Source organism: Hemicordylus capensis, chromosome 5 (assembly GCF_027244095.1).
Source record: "Hemicordylus capensis ecotype Gifberg chromosome 5, rHemCap1.1.pri, whole genome shotgun sequence".
Taxonomy (NCBI): domain Eukaryota; kingdom Metazoa; phylum Chordata; class Lepidosauria; order Squamata; family Cordylidae; genus Hemicordylus; species Hemicordylus capensis.
Window position 1 is genome coordinate 58,102,824 of NC_069661.1, and position 19,661 is coordinate 58,122,484.

Consider the following 19,661-nt stretch of genomic DNA (forward strand, 5'->3'; position numbering starts at 1 on the left):
GGTGGAAATAAGAGAAAGTGCCATATCGTGCTCTCCAGATGTCCAACAATGCCCCCACCCCTCTAATTTTTGAGATTTTCTGTGAAAAAACACGGTTTTTAAAAAATCTTCCAAGGAAGAGCCAGAAAATGGCTCTGCTAAGCAAAATGGTGGCCAGAATTGACCTTGGAGGTAATTTCCGGCCACCTAGGAACTGCAGATTTTAACTCTTTGTTTAACTGCGTACAGGTTGGGTGCTCATGGCCTGACTGTGGATATACGAATCCACAAGTGCTGGGGCCGTGGATGACGAGGTCCACCTGTACCTTTTATTATGCACAAAGTGCTTTTCCTTCATGAGTGAGGGAACCACAACTATTACCCAGTCACCTGATACTTGAAACAAGACTTCTAGGTCAAAGCATAAATCATCAGTCCTGGCACTCTTCCTTCTAGATATGAGTGCTGTCTGACATGTTTTTAAAAGCCAATATAAAACATTCAGGGGGCACATGATACAGAACTCCACATCTCTCTACATCATACATCAAGCCTGCTCAACTTAGCCTCCCCACCAGCGGTTTTTGGACTACAACTTCCATAATCGCCAGCCACAGTGGTAAATAAGCAGGTATTATGGGAGTTGTAGGCCAACATCTACAGGAGGACCAAAGTTGAGCAGCCCTGCTCTACATGCCTGAAGCCTTCCACAACCAGATAAACTTTGACATGGGAGTACTTAAAAACCAAAAACAAACAAAATCCCCCATATGCATTCCAAGGTGGTACAAAGAGCACTTATGCGCCTTTCAAAAGATTTAACTCAACAATTCATTAAGGACAAGAAAGTTCATAACAGCTCATGTCAACAGATCCTGGAGACCACCGGTTTTACAAATATAAGTCTCTGCAGAACATGTCTTACCTGGGATCAGCAACACATAATTAAACAATCAGGTTAAACTGAAAATATTTTTACTGAAGGAAAGATTTGGTTTCCTACCTACCTCATCATCTGAGCTGTTGTAACTTCCAGAAATCTCTTTGTCAAAATACATTTTGGAAGTAGTTTGCTGGAGGAAGTCAGAAATTCTCTGCACAAGGAAATCTCTGTCTTTTAAATTGGCAAACAGAAATGTCATTCGGTTTTTAGTGCTGATGGATAATGGACTGGGTAATACACTAGAGCTGTCTGCCTTTTCTACAATAGTGACCTGAGGGGGAATAGCGGGGGGAAGGGGGGAATAAAATACATGCAATTTATAATATTTATTCAATATTTGACAACAGCACAGTCTATAAAATGCTAAATTTACAGTATATTTGCTAATGATTACCTACAATACTCTCACAGCAATAAAGGTGAATAGTGATGTACTTATGGTATATTCATTTCAACATAGCACTGTAGAATCATGGGGTAGAGCCATAGCTCAGTAGCAGCAGTGGCGGATTACTGGAGAGGCAGAGGAAGCATCTGCCTATGGTGGCAAGATCTGAGTAGCAGCAAATTCTGCCGCTCCTCAAATTTTGCCACCCCTCTCTGGGGACGGCGGCAGCAGCAAGGAGAAAACCCCCATCACCATGGTGTTTTGTTTTTTTTTAAAAAAACACCACTGCGCAGCGGAGGTAGTAGCTGCAAAGAAGGGGGGCAGGAGAGGAGGGTCCCCCTTAACAAATCCTTTACTTTTTACCCAGAGAGGGAGGGCGGGATGGGGCACAGTGCTGGTGGTGGAGGCTGCAGGGAGGGGGGGCGAGGAGCGAGGCGTTCCCCTTTTACTGGGATGGGAGGTGGCGAGCTCCTCCCAGCTGCCCTCTCTCCTCCCAACTGACTGCATGGGCCTCCCAAGTCCCACCTCTCTGCTTCCTCCATGTGGAGGAAGGCTGGAAATGGGCTGCTCAGCAGAGAGGTGAGAGGCCTGTGCAGTCAACTGGGTGATATAGTTCAGGAAATTTTATTACCAAACACTTCACTTCAGATAAAACTGATCAGAACAAAATCAGTCTACAAACTGGTAACTAAATTCTCAAAGCAGGGAGGTAGATTAGCCCATACGGTAGAAGTCCATTGCCCAAAATGGCCAGTTTAGTAATTGGCTCTTTTACAATTAACTGTGTAGAAATGTCTGGGTTACTTATTTCATATACAGTGAATTAGTTAAAAATGAAATAAAGGATGAAAGACCCCTTCTCAAAAGCATGAAGAAAATCTCTTAAGAGCTTTAAACCACTGCTTTCAGACAGTTTATCAGAAGTAATAAAAATTGCATTAGGCACTTTATGTTGGATAATAGAGTTTCAATTTACAGAGGCTTTAGTTTCAGTTTACAGAGGTGTTTTTTAATTTAACGATCTATGGTCAAGCATTAGTATGGGGTTTTAATGTTTCATTAGTTGAAAGGGATAATTTGTTTTTCATTTAACAAATCCTGTTAAGTTGCATACAAAGATCACAAGCTGTGTCTCAGTTCCTTAAATGATATTTCTTCATTCTGTCCAATAAGCTGCTTCTCCCCCACCCTCACTACTATAAATCTGTCAGAAATGCAGGGCAGGGGGCACATTAACAATGCATGTTCCAATTAAACAGGAAAAGCATTAACATTTTCTTTGGTTGCACTCAAGGCTTAACTGGATGTCACATGCCAGGATGACGGCTGCAATTTTTCACCTGCTTCTTTCTTAGTGCAAGATGATGCACACTGACCCTGACCTACACGGTAGCGAAGACTGTTGTGTCACAAAGTGTTATATACTCTGGAACAGGAACCATTTCTTACATCTCTATAGCCACAATGTGCTTAGTGACATGTCAGCACACATGGATATGTAAATCTCTAGGCGGATATGTAAATCTCTAGGATCTACTTCTTAGATCCTAATTACTCTTTATTTATTTTTTCAATTTCGATTTCTAACTGCCTCCTGAAGTGGTCGTTCCACCTGACAGGATGAGGGAGGGGCAAGACAAGAAGCTCTACTCCACTGGCCTGCCCAACTGGGATCCAATGCAATTGGGCTCCTCCTCTCCCAAGACTGGCTGACATTCAGTTTAACCTTCCATAGATGGACTAGTTTCTTCCACTGCATGAGGAGCTATTTCCAGTGATCTCCCCTTCCCCTTTGGAGCTGTGGGTGCCTTTGAAACTATCTCCCTGAGAGCTGTGAGACCCGCACAACTGCAAAGACACACAAAATCTCCAGAGGAGGAGATCACTGAAAATGCAATGGAAAAAAACTAGCACAGCTATGGAAAGTTAGTCTGGATGTCAGCCACGGTCACTCTACATGACTGCTGCATCAGATGTAGAGGTAAGACAAGAGGATCCTCCATACTAGCCTGCTTAGGACCGACTGCAATTTGGCTCCTCCTCTCCCAGAACTGCCTCTTGAAGTGACCATTCCAACTGGTCATTATATAACTTTACAGAAGACACTGGCTGACATGTCCCGCAATTAGGGGTGGTTCAGACTGCCCACTGCGGAGCTCTAAAACAATGCTCACAGTGCTATGCAAAAGGTCTGCTCTAGTACAATTTATGCTTGTGCAATCGCAGGTTCCACACTACCTGCATTAGGAATAATGCAAGTGTTGTGTGACCAATGATTGTGCAAGGGTGAGTTGTTCTAGAACAGCTCTCTTGTGCAGCACCATGGGTGTGTGTGTGTACACGCACACATGTGTGTTAGAGCCCTGAAGCAGCGCATGGTGTTCTCAACCGCCTGTGCGAAGCCACATGGCATGTTAGCCACTATCTGGATTTCTCTTCCCCTACAGTTCCTTTTCCCCACGTGTTACTGCATCTATTCGAATAGAAACCATTATGGCAAGGACACATCTGTTCTACTCTTTGTACAGCAGTTAGGAGTATTTTAAATGCCTAATTAATAATAATACTAGAATTAATAAATCAGAGTAAAAATGCAGGCATCCTCATGATTGAAAAAAAAAAGCTTTCTACAAGTCATACTATTATCATGAAAATTAAAAAATGGAGTTCATTGTTGAGATACAGCCTAGAAGCTAAGAAGAAGAAAAAAGTGAACATATATAGTATTAAATAAAACTTGTCAATACTTTACACACACCTCTCGAAGAGGGATAATGAGGCTGCACAGATTTTCTTCTTTGCTAGTGAAACAGATGTAATTTGTAGACACAAACATCTGACCCAAGATGTGCATTTTGTTAAATGGAGTCCACAAGGTGCAATCAGTATGTCCATCGAGTTTTTCATCCTTAGGGAGCCGGAACAAAGCCCGATACCGTTCACTTTTTGCTCTGGCATCAAGATCCCTGAAGAGAGTAATTCAGAATTTCATTCTACATATCCACATTCACTGCATATTATCTTCCCGCAGATCCATAACTATCCACTGCAAATTTATTTTCTTTTGCACAGAAGTTCAGAAACACGAATAAGATTCGAGCAAGAAGTATTTATGCATGTAGGCATCATTTATATTAAAATGCCTTACAATCTTTAGACTTGCATCTTCATAAGAACTCTGATCATGGTTATTCCTCTTTTATGGAAGGAAGTATTATGGTTGTGAGATAGCAGTCTCTCAAAGTAGGTTTATCAGTGACAGACTGGATCAGAACCCAAATTTATGCCTCAAACTACAATGATAGCATCATGTAGGTTCTTGATATATATGTGTAGCTGGATTGTCTATTGTGTTATGTTGTACTATGCGCAACACACACACACACACACACACACACACACTCTCTCTCTCTCTCTCTCTACCTGCTATCTGCAGTCTTGTCAACAGGGGGCATTTTCTAGCAAGCATTAAAGTAACACTTGCAAACAAATTAAGGAACACCTAATTCCACATCAACCTGCCCATGCACTAATATTTTCAAAGGCTCTCCTCCAGATGCCCCTGCCATCTTAGGTGAGGCAGGCAACAACTGCAGAGAGGGCCCTTCTGGCACCACATTTGTAGAGCTCCCTTGCCAGAAAGGTTTGCCTGGCCCCTATGCTAGTTTGTTTTTGTTCTTTTGTGCCAGGCAAAGACCTTTTAAAAACTTTCTCAGCCTTTTAAAATGTTTCAGTTGTGCTTCCGTTTTAAGATTGCCAAGATGTTTTTATACGTACGTGTGTGTGTGTGTGTGTGTGTGTGTGTGTGTGTGTGTGTGTGTTAGCAGGAAAATAAATTAGAAGGTAAATTTTCCACAATATTTTAAAGTTCAGCAATGTATCAACAGTTGTCATCACAGTTAATACAGGCAACAGGAGAGGCTACATAACTCAAGGGTCTATCCTGCACAGATTATCTATGCATCCAGTTACCTAGAGCCCTTCATTTCTACTTCAATCAGCTTCAGTTGTAACATTCATGCTCAGAATTAAGTTTACTAAAATCAGAGTGACTTGCTTATAAGAGTCAAATTGGTGTGCTTTTATTTGTGTAGGACCATAATTGCACTCAGTGCGTTATACAATAACAAAAGCAAGACAGATCCCAATGCCTAGGACCTTATGTGGAGAGACAATTCCCTTTAGACCTATGATCAATGTTCACTTTGGATTAAATTTCATTTTCTGACAAGTGCCAGCCACACACATGTTGCCCTGTACCTTCCACACCTAACCAGCTAGTAGGGATGAGCCGAAATGTGACTCGGCATCCAAATCGCAGGAACATACCTTTAAAAATGAGGGCTTACACAGCCCCTTTAATGCAGAGGAGAGCAAGTCCATACTGGCTCCTCCGATTGCCATAATCCTGGCGCTTCCCCCAGCTATGCCCAAGTGCCAGTGGGGCATCTCCCAGCTGCCCCTGCACAACACCAACACACACATGGCCTCCACGCACCCTAACCCTACTTGTATCCACTCTGGCTACATGCTATGCAAAAGCACTAGGATTTGCGGGCTGGGTGGGTGGTGTTCCCTTATGTGTTAGGGAAGACATATCGGTATATCTGAATAGTCTTGTGAGTGTTTAGGGGGATTCAGGCTGGCACAGGTGGCTAACCTGCCTGTAAATGGTTGTTGATGGCAGTAAAAACTCTGCTGGGAGTAATCAGGGGTGGAGAAGCTGTAACAACCAGGTTCTTGCATTCTACGTTCTGGAACCTGATGCTTCCACTGAGGGGCACTGAAGGACATTCTACCTTCACTGCTTCATCCTTGTGTTTACAGCAGAGCAGAAATTCCTCTCCCTTCTTGATCGCACTACCATGGCTCCCAGTGGTTTTGACTAGCAAACCATCTTATCTGCCATCTCGCCGCAAAAGCAAATTACATCTACAGATTCATTTCAGTTGAGAATAACACTATGAAGTCAATCAAGTATTGAAATAAAGAGATACACATAAATAATGTGTTGACTTTGAAACCTACCGTTTTAGTGCAGATACTTTTTTAGGAGACTTCTTCTTAAGCCTGGGTAGTGATCTGTCTTGCTCAAATCCTTCATTGTCTAAGAGCTGCCTCATGGCTATGTTGGCAAGTTGTTCCATTAGTTTAAATGTTTCGTTGATATTGAGGAAAACTGAAAAGAAATGCTGACTCGACCTTGTGCTAACTTTGATCACATCAGGTAAGAGCAGAGTAGCATTCTTCTCAAGCTGGGTGATGTCAACCCATCGGATCAGGAGCTTGGCTGAGCAAAAGAAACAAAGTTTCAGCAGAAACAAGATCACTCAATACTTTCAAATCCAAAAAAATCACTGATGGGGGGAAAAGAGACTTAGAATAACAAGACATCAGCCATATAGTTATACCATTATCTTATTTTAGCAGTTTAGTATAATGCTTAACTTTTGGTTCAGTGGGCACTGTAGGGTTTATTTCATCACACAGTGCATAATTATGGAATTTGTTACCATGAAGTATGCTGATGGTCACTAGTTTAGGGGCTTTAAAAAAGGATCAAAGTCATAAGCCCTTTACAGTTACGAATTAGTGTGTGTACAGGAAAGAAGGCTCCACTACCCAACTGTACACATGTTCCTTCATAAGTGTGCAATGTGCCAATTCATGTGAAAGTGTATGTGCATAGGCAGCTTGCAGATGTACCAATAAAAGGATGAACAGTAAGGAAGAGGAATCTGCTGCCATGATGCCTCCCCCATCTTATACATGTATTCACTGAAGATACAGAAGATAGCCATGAGAGTTAACTAGAACATCTAGGTACACAGAAGTAAAATACTTCCGAATACCAACTACTGGGGATGAACAATAGCTGACCATCACCTTCAAGTTTGTGAACTTCCTGGAGACATTTGGCTTGACAACAGAACGTTCTAGATCCGATTATGTTCTTATGCCAGTCTCTTCCCCCACATCTGAACCCATATAACAAAAATTAAATTTTGTTCCTGTTAGACTAAAATGCAATTAACAGAAAAGCAAGTATGAAGCATATGTCAAATATGTACTAAGGCACTGTGTGGTTGGTTGCTTCCTATACTATAAGGAAAGATGCTGAGAGCTGGTTAAGCAACAAAGTGCAATCAATCATATATTTATGCAATTAATAGCTGTACACATCATAGAGCACAAAAATAAAGAATCTAATGACCACACAAATGAAGAATGTCCTGTGCATATCTATATGCATGAGTCAGTGGGGTGGAAACTGCAGTTTATCTACAGAATTATTAAACAAATAAACATTAGCTCTTCTGTTCATATGTGATAGTTTTATCCTGCTTTTGCTAGTTGACTAATAAAGCATTTGGTTTCCAAGTTATCAGATGACTGCTTCTTAAACTTGAGCAGTACTGACTCATTCAAGAGCAAGGGTTATGTGCAGCTTCTTCAATCAGTGACATTCCTTTGACACTGCCCAATTTAAGTAGCATATGTTAATCATTCAAAAACAAAACAAAAGATGGCATATCTTGCTATTGCAGCACCAAAGTTAGCATGATTGTACACAGAGCTGGCATGGGTCACATCTGAAATTAATAGGCATCTCTCACTGGAGGAACAAAATATATTTTACTGGGATCTTGCCTGTACTACATCAAATCCACAGGTGATACTTGTAGGAAGACCTTATGTCAGACTCCCAGGGGACGAGGTGGGCTCCTAGCCCTTCTTGAACTCCAGAATTACTGGAGCAACCCCAAAAAGGTCAGCCTCAGGAACAGCCAGGGGAGGAGGAGGTTAGCTTGTCACCTGAGTCATCCTCCTCCTGGCTTGCTGCATTCAGCCAGTTCCCTCTCCTGGAGAACTCCTGGCTCCTATACTCAGAAACAGCCCCTCATCATCAGCTGCCTTGTCTTTCAATACCCCAGTGCAGAGCTGACAGGGCTTAAAGCCTACTTCCAGCTCCAGCCCCTTTCTGACCTTGCTTCCTGTTTCCTGCCATACCCAACCTAGCTGTCTCCCTGGGGGTGTTTCCTGCAGCTCTCCCTGCCTTGCCCTCTCAACCCCACTAGGATCCGAGCAGCTTGGGCCCTTCTCATCCCTACTGCCCCCTAAAGGGAAGGGAAGCCTCAGAGGAGAGATGCCACGCCCTTCTCCAGACACCACGGGGCCACCCAAGTGACTAGGTAACATGACATCCCAACATCTTATATCAATCAAATCAGATTTTTATCCCACCACTCCTCCAAGTAGCTCAGGAAAGGATACATTATTCTTCCTGTCCCTTGATCCTCACAGTAACTTTGTTAGGTAAATTATGCTGAGACACAATCAGTGACCAGTAAGCTTTGTGGCCGAGTGGGAATATGAACAAAGGTCTTTCCAGTCTAAGACCAACCCTCTAACCACTATCCTGGCTCGCAAGAGAGGTACCTGGAAAGGGTGCTTTTTGTGCACTTTTATATTACCAACTCTAGAACCCGTTCTTCTTCTTTTGCACTGTGATGAAATGGTTAATCAATACAAAAGGCACTGATACATACCTTCCCGCCCCATGAGAAATGAATAAAAACAAAGGTGGTTAATGCTGAGATACATCCAGCCCTGACGTGGAACCTTCCCTTTCCAATAGCTGCAAGAGTAGTAATTCACCAGTTTTTCTTCCTCTGGCAACCCAAACAGCTTGTGGAACTTCACTATTGCTTCCTTAAATTTTTCAGTGTCGTCATCCTCTCTGATACCATTGATTTTGTTATATTCTGCGATGATACCCTGAAGCAGACCACACAAGACTATTTAGCAACCCACAAAAATATAAAACACACATATTTCTTAGTATGGAGAAGAAGGTATACTTCACTGACATGGGGCTAAAAATCAGATCAGCAGAATAAGAGAGCAGCAAACAAAGTGGTAGGACGACATTTGTCTGGGAAAGGTTTACTTTTCCATCTCTTCCTTCCCTGGAGCTTATCAACAACCTTGATGAGGAGATCATGCCCCCTGATGACCTTTCCAGCTTCTGGCTGCTTTGGTAGCTGTTTGCAGAGCAGGGGCTACTTCCTGAAGGCCTAAAACCATGGGTAGAGGGTCTCTCTGATGGGGACAACACTAAAGAACAAGTGTCATTAACATCAGGTTTGGATCCTGGTGAGACGGGCATCTTTTCTGGGTTTGCAGGGTAGGCTCTTGGAATCTTGGGTGTGTTTAAAGAGTTGAAATAGACAATGACAAGAAAATGGCCAGGGGTACTGAGGGTTTTGTCATTTGCTGCACCCACTCTTTGGAACTCCATGCCTTGGGTGAACCACACTTTGTCGTGGTTGCATCAGGCCTTTGGTCTGAATATCAAATTTTGCTGGTTGGTAGGTTAATTTCCTCCACCCCCCTTTCCTTTTGTTACAGCTCAGGTTTTTTGGTTTTGGGGTGGGTTTTTTTTTTTTTTGTAATGTTATCTTCTGCTTGCATCTTATTATATTTTTGCAATTGTGCTTTGAATTTTATGTCATTTGCCTTGAGAATTTTGAGTTCTGAAGCACAAAGGTGGGGAATAATACAGAGTGAATATGTGGATTCTGTTGCCTTAAAGTACTACAGGATAAACATTAAATTATTCTAAATTTGCCAAAACAGTGTTCAGAAGAGCACTGCAAGACAAAACCTAAATGGCTAAATCTAACTGACCTAGAAGGTCACAGAAGATTTTGAGATTGGGAAACTGATATGAACTAGTTGCAGAAGAACCACACAATTAGTCCCTTTTCCCAATAAGTTTTTGGACTGAGTCTTTCTCTAACAGTAGCACTTTAGGCTATATGGCAAACAAAGTTTCGATGGAAATTTAAGAACAAGTTTGTAATATGGCCCAGGTTTGCTGTTAAGATAAATATTCAGAAATCCCAATGGGCTAATGAAAAGCCTGTGGCCATGCCTAAAGCAACTCTTTGAATTTCACCCTATACAAACAATCTGATTATACCAATTTAGCTTGTTTATCCTGGCATTGGCCTTCAGTCTAGACAAACCCACATTGTCACTGGAAACAGTGCTCTCCTAAAAGCAGATGTAAAGAAAATGAGCGGATCAGGTACAAGGAGACATTACATAATAGTTCCTCATATGATCACAAGAATAATTATCTGTGATGAAAAAACATTCACTACCTGTATTTTTCCTCTGACAAATGTGTTTATGTCATTCTCATTTTCAAAGATTGAAAGAGTTTGTAGCAAATTCTGTTCAAGCCATTCCCAGTGCTCAGTTATTTCTTTCCTTGAACAACCTATGACAAGAAAAATTGTTGGATGATGTTTGTAACTTGTTTAGTCACGAAGCACAAAAATATTTAACAACATTGTTCATTGATCAGTTTGGTAAATATGCATGAAAGGTGATCACAAAGAAAGCTGGCTGACATTCAGATAAACAAAACATGAGTACTAGATGAGAAATGTGGGTGCTCCTTAACCTTCAACCAACACTGGCAATTGCACAGTGGGGAGAATTCTGACTTAGCGCTCTGTCATCCAAAAAATATCCCTGAGGGCTGCATGACCCTCAGGGACATATTTGCAGGTGGCATAGAGAAGTGCCACTTTAGGAGAAGTAGAGGTCATCAAAATCGCCCACCCCAATGAGCAACAATGTTGCTTTAGTAGGGAACTCAGCAGTAGCAACGGAGCTTCTCACCTAGCATCCACACTTGCTTAGTCTGGATGCCAACCACTGTATTTGGAAAGTAGTTTTTATCCAACTAAACACCATGTGACCTATTAGGTGATTAGACCACCAAGCTATATTATTTTATTTTATTTTATGTATTTATATACCACCCAAACCTTAAGTCTCTGGGTGGTTTACAATAAAACAATACAAATTACAACAAATAAAAAAGGTTAAAACATCACAATAATTTAAAACTTAACTATTAAAACTAATAGTTTGTTAAAACTATTAAAATTAATAAAACAGTATCTAATTAAAAGCCTGGATGAACAAATGCATCTTGTCTGCCTTTAAAAAACTGTCAGAGATGAGGAGGCTCTTGTTGCAACAGGGAGTGCATTTCCCAGCCTTGGGGGAGCAGCGGAGAAGGCCCGTACTTAAGTAGCCACCAGACAAGCTGGTGGCAACTGCAGACGAACCTTTCCTGATGATCTCAATGGGTGGTGGGGCTCATGGCGAAGAAGATGTTATCTTAAATACCCAGGGCTTAAGCTGCTTAGGGCTTTATAAGTTATAATTAGCACCTTGTATTTTGCCCAGAAACTTATCAGCAGCCAGTGTAGCTCTTTCAAGACAGGAGTTATATGGTCTCTCCAGGATGACCCAGAGACCAACCTGGCTGCCACATTCTGGACCAACTGCAGTTTCCGGACTACGTACAAAGGCAGCCCCACATAGAGCTCATTGCAGTAGTCAAGTCTGGAGGTTACCAGCAGATGTACCGCTGTCCTGAGGACGATGGTACAACTGAGGTACTTTCTTATATGCCTAGATATAAGAAAGTACTAGACTGACAGTTGCTTTTTTGGTATACTGGATTTGCTGATCATTTTTAAACTCTCAGCTGTCACTTGCTAGAGTGGCAACAATGACAGCTGATCATAGCTGAAAATGTAAAAAGCCTATTGCTGCAGTAATTTGGCAGCTATTCTCTGCCATTCTGTCACCCCATGCAAAGGCTCTTTCAAATTCAGGTTGGGAAAAATGGTTATTTTTAAAAGTTTGTGAACATTTTAAAAAATGCCCTGCAACTGTTTCCTGCACTAGGATAGGAGAAATAAGAACATATATTATCATCTCTATAATTCAGATATTGTGTCAGAAGAAGCTGAGGCCAGGAGATAGAGGCTTTAGTCATTCAGTGTTATCTTCACACTACAGATTAAAGAGTGGACTGAAGCAAACGTAAAGTGACTAACGAAAACTCTGCTCCAACATTTGTATGCAGATAGACTGGCAAAAACACATTGCAACATAGATCTATGAAGGTTCCACATAATACTTGTAAAAGGAGGCATGCTTAATCTAGTATTTTTTAAATAGGTGGTTAATTGTAATAAATATGTAATAAATAAATAGATAAATAAATAATTGCTCAGGAGCCAATTTTAATGAAAGTTGAGGCTACTCATGCAAAATCATTTATTAGAAAAGGAAAGATGGATGGGAACAATTTTCTATTAATTGCTCTTTCCAAACCACTAGGACCCAACCCAGGCAAAGTCAAGTTTATGTATGTCCCATTAATTTCAATGAGAGAGTTAAATATGTGCTTAACTTCCTTCTGTTGTAATCAATAGATCTGTAAAGTGCTTAACTTCAGGTGGATTGTACCCATAAGCTAAACTGTATCTTTGAATTAATAAAATATCACAAGCTATATTCCATAAATCACTGAATAGCTTGTTACTAGGAGAGTCAGGAAGGAGTAGGTATATGCAATGTGCAAATCAATTATTTCAATTATTTAATTATAACACTAACACAGTAGAGAAATTATTTCCAGGGAATTGCAAGCATAAGCTTCTCCGACACAGTTCTGCTGATGAGGAATGAAATCGTTTTATGCTAGTTCCAGGGAGGCCTTGCATTTCTGCTCTGTGCTTCGAACACAAATCATTTCTGAGAGCCTACATAATTTAAACAATGGCAGCAAGGCTCATATGTGATTATCATACTGAGCTTTGCTTGAGATTACAGCATGAAAATGCATTGTTATAACTCCAGATGTGGCTTTAAAGAGTAAATGATCCTTCCTGTAGCTTTTACATACCTACAGAGAGCCATAAAACACCACATAGGTAATACTCTTAAATCAAAAATCACTAGGGTGGGGGGAAGATGCCTTTCCTTTTTCTGAGCAATAAACAAGCACAGTCACCATACCATCACTATGGGAACATTCAGACATATTCCCAAACCATATTCTATAAAGCTTTCTTAAGACTAATAATACACGGTATTGTGTTCACCTACAAACCATGGAGTGTGAGAGCCTACCAAATCAGTATCTGGAACCATGGTTTGAAGTTGGTTTGGAAACCACAATTTATGCTAACTCTGGTTTCACAGTAAGGCTATTCACACGATGGAGGAAAACCAGGCTAAGGGAGCCCAGCCTGGTTTTGCTTCATCGTGAGAACCACCGGGCTCCCAGCCTGCCAAAGTAGCCCTCCCCTTAAATGAGGTTAGCAGAGCAAGCGCTCTGCTAACCCCGCTTTTTGATCGCGAGTTGCCATGGTGCAGCTCTGCAGTGACTCATGAGGAAACCCCCAACCAGGAGGCTACAACAAGCCTCCTGGCCTCAGGGGTCTCCCCAGAATGCCCCATGTACTTGTGCGGGGCATTCTAGGACTTGGCTCCCGAGCCCCATAGCTCTAGCCGACTCTGACAGAGATGGTCATTGTGTGGGTGGCTGATCCGGCCACCCAGGGCTCAATTACTGCTCGTGTGTGAGGAGAGTGGGCTTGACCCGCTCTCCTCACCAAACCCCGCCCGGCTCTACACACCAATTGTGTGTAGAGTGTCAGTTACGTCTCTGCATTCAGCCAAGACCTGACCAGATAGAGACAAAAGCTTGAACTTGAGATTTTGAGAATTTCAGCATTTTCAGATAGAAAAATCTGCTTGAAGCCCTCGTGTTGATAAAGATAACCTCAGAAACAGGAACATTATGTCTGGAATCTAAAAGGGGCTTCCACTGACCTCGAAACCATGCTTCAGTGACTTGGCACGACTCCACATCTCCCTCCCATAGTCACTACTTGTTACTCAGAAGGGAACTATGGGCTCCTTTAGACCAGTTCGCCAGTCTTTCTCTTGCTTAGCATTTTCAAACTCTCAGCTGTCACCTGCGCAAGAGTGGCAACAATGACAGCTGATCATAGCAGAAAATGTAAAAAGCCAATACTTTATGGCTGCAGTAATCTGGCAGCCATTCTGTGCCATTCTGTCACCCCATGCAAAGGCTCTTTCAAATCCAGGTCTTCTAGTTTGGGGAAAAGGATTATTTTTTAAAGTTTGTGGTGAACATTTTTAAAAATGCCCTGCAACTGTTTCCTGCATTAGGATAGGAGAAATAAACACATATTATTCTCTCCATAATTCAGATATGGGGGCAGAAGAAGCTGAGGCCATCAGAGAGAGGATTTAGTCATTCAGTATTTAGTCAATGTTAGTCATACAGATGATTTCGTCAATCATCATACTGAGCATTGCTTTAGATTATGGTATGAAAATGCACTGTTGTCACTCTGGACGTGGCTTTAAAGATGGAATGATCTTTCCTGTAGCCCTCTGCCACCACTGTAGCCAACTCTGATTTGAAAGCAGCATGATGCCGAGAAAGCAGATATATTCTCACATTTCTAAAATACAGTTTGATTAGCTTCTGAAACTGGATTGCCCTTTACAATGCAGAAAACTCTCACTAGCCATTTGTATAGCCTCAAAGTCCATTTGTATAGTCACAACACAACATAGCTAGTGAATATCAGTTTGACAAAGGAAGATAAATAGTAAGCCCTTTCTCACAATAGCATGAGAAGGCTTGAGGGCGGGCAGCGGGGAAGGCGGTACTTCTGCTACTACGATGAATATTTGCATACTGCTCTTCAACCAAAGTTCTCAAAGCAGTTTACATTGAAAAACACATAATCCATAAATGAGATGGTCCCCTGTCCCCAAAGGGCTCACAATCTAAAAAGAAGCATAAGGCAAATACCACCCACAGCCACTGGAGAGACGCTGTGTGGGGGTTGCATAGGGCCAGTTGCTCTCCCCCCTGCCAAATATAAGAGCAACATCACTTTAAAAGGTGTGTCTTTGCTCAGTTAAGTTTGCCTTCCCCGCAGACAATCCGGGTGGGGCATCTGGACATACCCGAGCGCCCAGACAGTCTACAGCTGCCACAGGCAGGGCGGAGGTGTCGGGACATGTCATCCCGGCCCCTGGAAATTCCACAATGCACCACACAAGTGGATCTCCTCAGCGATGGGCAGTGCTTCAGTGCCAGCTGAAAGCAGCCGGCGCTCACACTATCAGCTGAACAGGGTTAAGGGAGCACTCATTCCCTTAACTTTGTTTAAGTGCCCAGCTTCTTAGCCAGTCGGCTCCCAGCAGTGCTCACTGGCTGCCAAGCCTGGGCTTGGCTGCCCTAGTCTGGGCTTGGCTGCTTGTGAGAACAGCTTCATTACGAGCTTAGTCTGGCTTCAGAGTCACAAGGACTTCAGGACAGTCCGACACATTAAAACAGAAGGGACAATTTCACACCATTTCCAAGACAATTGCAACAAGTGTGGCTTGAATCTGTGAAACTGCTTCAGAGATCTGCTGTCAAGACATATTATCACATCATGTCAAGCGTGATGAAAGATGGCACACAGTGAGCATTTCAAAATGACACAAGATTTTGAGCAGCTAGCTTTTGAGTTCTTAAGAACCCTTTGTCAGAATAGGTTAGGGGTCTGAAACCTGAGGCTCCTGAGCCACATGCAGCTCTTTGAATTTATATATATATACACCACTTTGGTAATGTGACTTCACAGCAAACAAGAAGTAATCTTGACTTATCCATAACATCAGACATTTGTACTTTATTTACTTCATTATACTTTTAAATTTATGAATGGTCTGAAATGGATTATCTCAAACAAACAAACACACACACACACACACACACCAGGCCAAATTCTATTTGGCATTTAGAGTTGTCTACTGGACACATATAGTCAACTGAAGAAATATGCATTTGGGCAATTCCAAGGGTAACGGAATCAGGCATGTAACCACTTTTTCAATGAACTGTAAGCCATAAGCAAAATTTCAAATTAATAGTATATATACACACTGGCAAGAGAACATCTCCTACTATAAAGACATATTTTTACAAAATCCTTATATATAAGTGTTTGAAATGTGCAAAATATGTCAGTAACAGAATCAGGAACAGTGTCCAAACACTGATTCCATTACCAACGTACGTCATACTAACTATCTATCTATCTATCTAAACAAACATGTTTGTATACCAACCACTACTGAAGTCTCTAGGTAGTTAACAATAAAACGAACCAAGAAATTTTAAAACAATTAAAACATGTAAGAACTTCAAATTAAAATAGCTGCCCATTAAAAATTATCTGATAGCTAAAAGGCTTGACTGAAGACACTTTCAGCCTTAATTTTTTTTTTGTAAAAAATATGGCCTTATAGTAGGATATGATGGAGGAGCTGACCTGGTATGTATCAGAGGCTTGGTTGGGGGAGGCTGGTGGTCCAGTCTGGTCCAGCTTCTCCCTCCAGGGTACTCTGTTAAGGTGCAGGTGAGTGGCTGTGGATGGGGATGTGGAGCAACTGTTGTCTATAAGAACAACATCTCCTTTACCAGGATCCCTGTCGAGGTATCTGGTCACACGGAGTACGTGTACTTAAGTCTGGGGACCAGGGATAGACTGGGATTTCTGTTGGTGAACCGATCACCCAACAGAGTCCCTAATTGAGTTCATGGACTTCGGGGTTGGTGTTGAAGTCCCCCAGACTTATGGGGAGAGGGACTTCAATGTTCACTTTGGGACTGATTTGTCCAAGGGCAGCTCAGGAGTTCCTAACAGCCATGACAGCTATGGGCCTATCACAAGCAGTCTCAAGTCTGATGCATGAAGGAGGCCACACACTCAATTTGGCCTTTTACTCTGATCAGGGTGGTGTTCCGTTGTGGGACTTCTGTGATTTCCCCATTGTCATGGATGTACCACCATCTGGTTAAGGTTGTACTCACAATCATGTCCCACCTCTGCAGGGGTGAGGGGCCTACTAGCATGGTCTGCCCAAGAAGGTTATTGGATCCAATAGGATTCTAAGAAGCCTTGGAGGGATTTAGTGTTGGCTCTGTCAGTGATCCTGTCGATACCCTGGTGGAAAACTGGAACAGTCAACTCACCAGGGCAGTAGATATGATCGCTCCTAAGCGTCCTCTCCAACCCGCTTCGAAATTGGCCCCTTGGTATATGGAAGATCTATGAGAGCTGAAGTGGCAAGGTAGACAACTGGAGCATAAGTGGAGAAAAACTTGACTTGAATCCGACAGATTAAGTCATTGAGCACATTTGATTACCTATGCTCTGACAATGTGTAGGGCAAAGAAGCGATTATTTTCTGCCTGTATTGCATCCGCAAGCTCACATCTGGTGGAATTGTTCAAGGCTGTGAGAGGGTTAATACATGTCCCTCCTTCCCTGAATCAGAATTTGGAACTATCAATTATCTGCTGTGACACTTTTAATGAGTTTTACGTGGACAAAATATCTAGGATTCGGGCCAGCTTAAGACTTGGATCCCACAATGACTGCAGTATCTGATGCGGAGGTGTCCAGCAGCTCCTCTTATGTGGTTAGGCTGGATCAGTTTCAGTTTGTGACTCCTGAGGAAGCAGACAAGCTTCTTAGAGCAGTATGGCCTACTACCTGTTCTCTTGACCCTTGTCCAATATGACTTATATTATCTAGAAGGGAGAGATTTTTTTTATAAGGCCTAGCAGAGATGATAAATGCTTCCCTGAGGGAGCAAAGGTTGACTTCTTGTCTTAAGGAGACAAACATCAGACCTCTTATTAAGAAGCCTGCATTGGATACCTTGGAGCTGAGCAACTAAAGACCTGTCTCTAGCCTTCCATGGCTGTGCAAGATAATTGAGAGGGTGGTGAACTCCCAGCTCCAGGCAGTCTTGAAACTGATAATTTTCAAATAACCAGAAACTGATTATTTAGACTCATTTCAAACTGGTTTTCGGGCGGGCTATGAGGTGGAGACTGCCTTGGTCGATCTCCATCCCCTGTGTGGTCTCCAATTAGGGACTGACAGAGGGAGTGGGACTCTGTTGGTCCTTCTGGTTCTCTTGGCGGCTTTTAATACTATCGATTGTAGTATCCTTCTGGAGCATCTGTGAGGTTTCAAAGTGGGAGGCACTGCTTTGCAGTGGTTCTGCTCCTACCTCTTGGGCAGATCCCCTTGGAGACTGTTGCTCTTCAAAATGTCAACTATTGTATGGCTTCCCTCAGGGCTCCATACTGCCTCCAATGCTTTTTAACATCTACATGAAACCGAAGGGAGAGATCATCTGGAGATTTGGTGAAGGATGTTACCAGTATGCTGATGACACACAAATCTATTTCTCCATGTCAACATCATCAGGAGAAGGCATAACCTCCCTAAATGCCTGCCTGGAGGTGGTAATGGGATGGATGAGGGATAACAAACTGAGACTGAATCCAGAGAAGATGGAGGCACTTATTGTGTGAGGTCAGAACTCGGGAGATGATTTTGATTTTCCTGTTCTGGACGGGGTCACAGTTCCCCAGAAGGAACAGGTACTCTGCATGGGAGTACTCTCCCTGGTGTTCCAGGTTGAAGTGGTAGCCAGAGGTGCTTTCTATCAGCTTCAGCTCATATGCCAGCTGTGTCCATTTCTTCAGATGAACAACCTCAGAACAGTGGTACATATGCTGGTAACCTCAAAATTTGATTACTGCAATACGCTCTATGTAAAGCTGCATGTAGTCCGTAAACTTCAAGTTGGTCGAGAATTCGGCAGCCAGGTTGGTCTCTGGGTCATCCTGGAGAGACCACATCACTACTGTCTTGAAAGAGCTACACTGGCTACCAATAAATTTCCAAGCAAAATACAAGGTGCTGGTTATAACCTATAAAGCCCTAAACAGCTTAGGCCTTGGGTATTTAAGAGAACATCTTCTTCCACACGATCCTAATCGCCCATTGAGATCATCTGGAGAGGACCATCTGCAGTTGCCACCATCTCGACTTGTGGCTACACAGGGATGGGCCTTCTCTGTTGCCGCCCTGTGACTCTAGAATGCACTCCCTGTTGAGATAAGAGCCTCCGTATCTGTCAACTTTTTAAAAGTCCCTGAAGACTTCTCTTTTCACCCAAGCTATTAAACTGTATTTTAAGGTTTTTATTTTTGTGTTTTAACTTCTTTTAAGTTGTTGTAAAGTGCTCAGAGATAAAAGTTTGGGACTGTATACAAATTTGATAAATAAATAAGTGTTTTCTTGCATATATAGCATTAACTTGAAAATCTGCTTACAGCTAGTCATTTAAAGAAGCCACTTAAATGGCACAGCGGGGAAATAACTTGCCTAGGGAGTAAGAGGTTGTTGATTTGAATCTCCACTGGTATGTTTCCCAGACTATGGGGAACATGCATATTGGGCAGCAGAGATAAAGGAAGATGCTGAAAGGCATCATCTCATACTGTGTGGGAGATGGCAATGGTAAACCCCTCCTGTATTCTACCAAAGACAACCACAGGGCTCTGTGGTC

General features: G+C 42.4%; 1 protein-coding gene across 5 annotated transcripts in view; it reads right to left on the minus strand.

The window, feature by feature from the left end:
* The window catches only part of TBC1D9 (TBC1 domain family member 9), a 78,411-nt gene that overhangs the window by 35,912 nt on the left and 22,838 nt on the right, over nt 1-19,661 (minus strand). For 4 of the 5 annotated variants that reach the window (XM_053256836.1, XM_053256835.1, XM_053256837.1 and 1 more), the window contains 5 exons: nt 10,481-10,599; nt 8,861-9,089; nt 6,339-6,600; nt 4,069-4,276; nt 987-1,193 (listed from right to left, as the gene is read on the minus strand). In XM_053256836.1, the coding sequence (XP_053112811.1) occupies nt 987-1,193; nt 4,069-4,276; nt 6,339-6,600; nt 8,861-9,089; nt 10,481-10,599 (1,025 nt within the window). Of the gene's footprint in view, nt 1-986; nt 1,194-4,068; nt 4,277-6,338; nt 6,601-8,860; nt 9,090-10,480; nt 10,600-19,661 lie in introns of those variants that run through there. The other variant, XM_053256839.1, reaches the window with a different exon arrangement.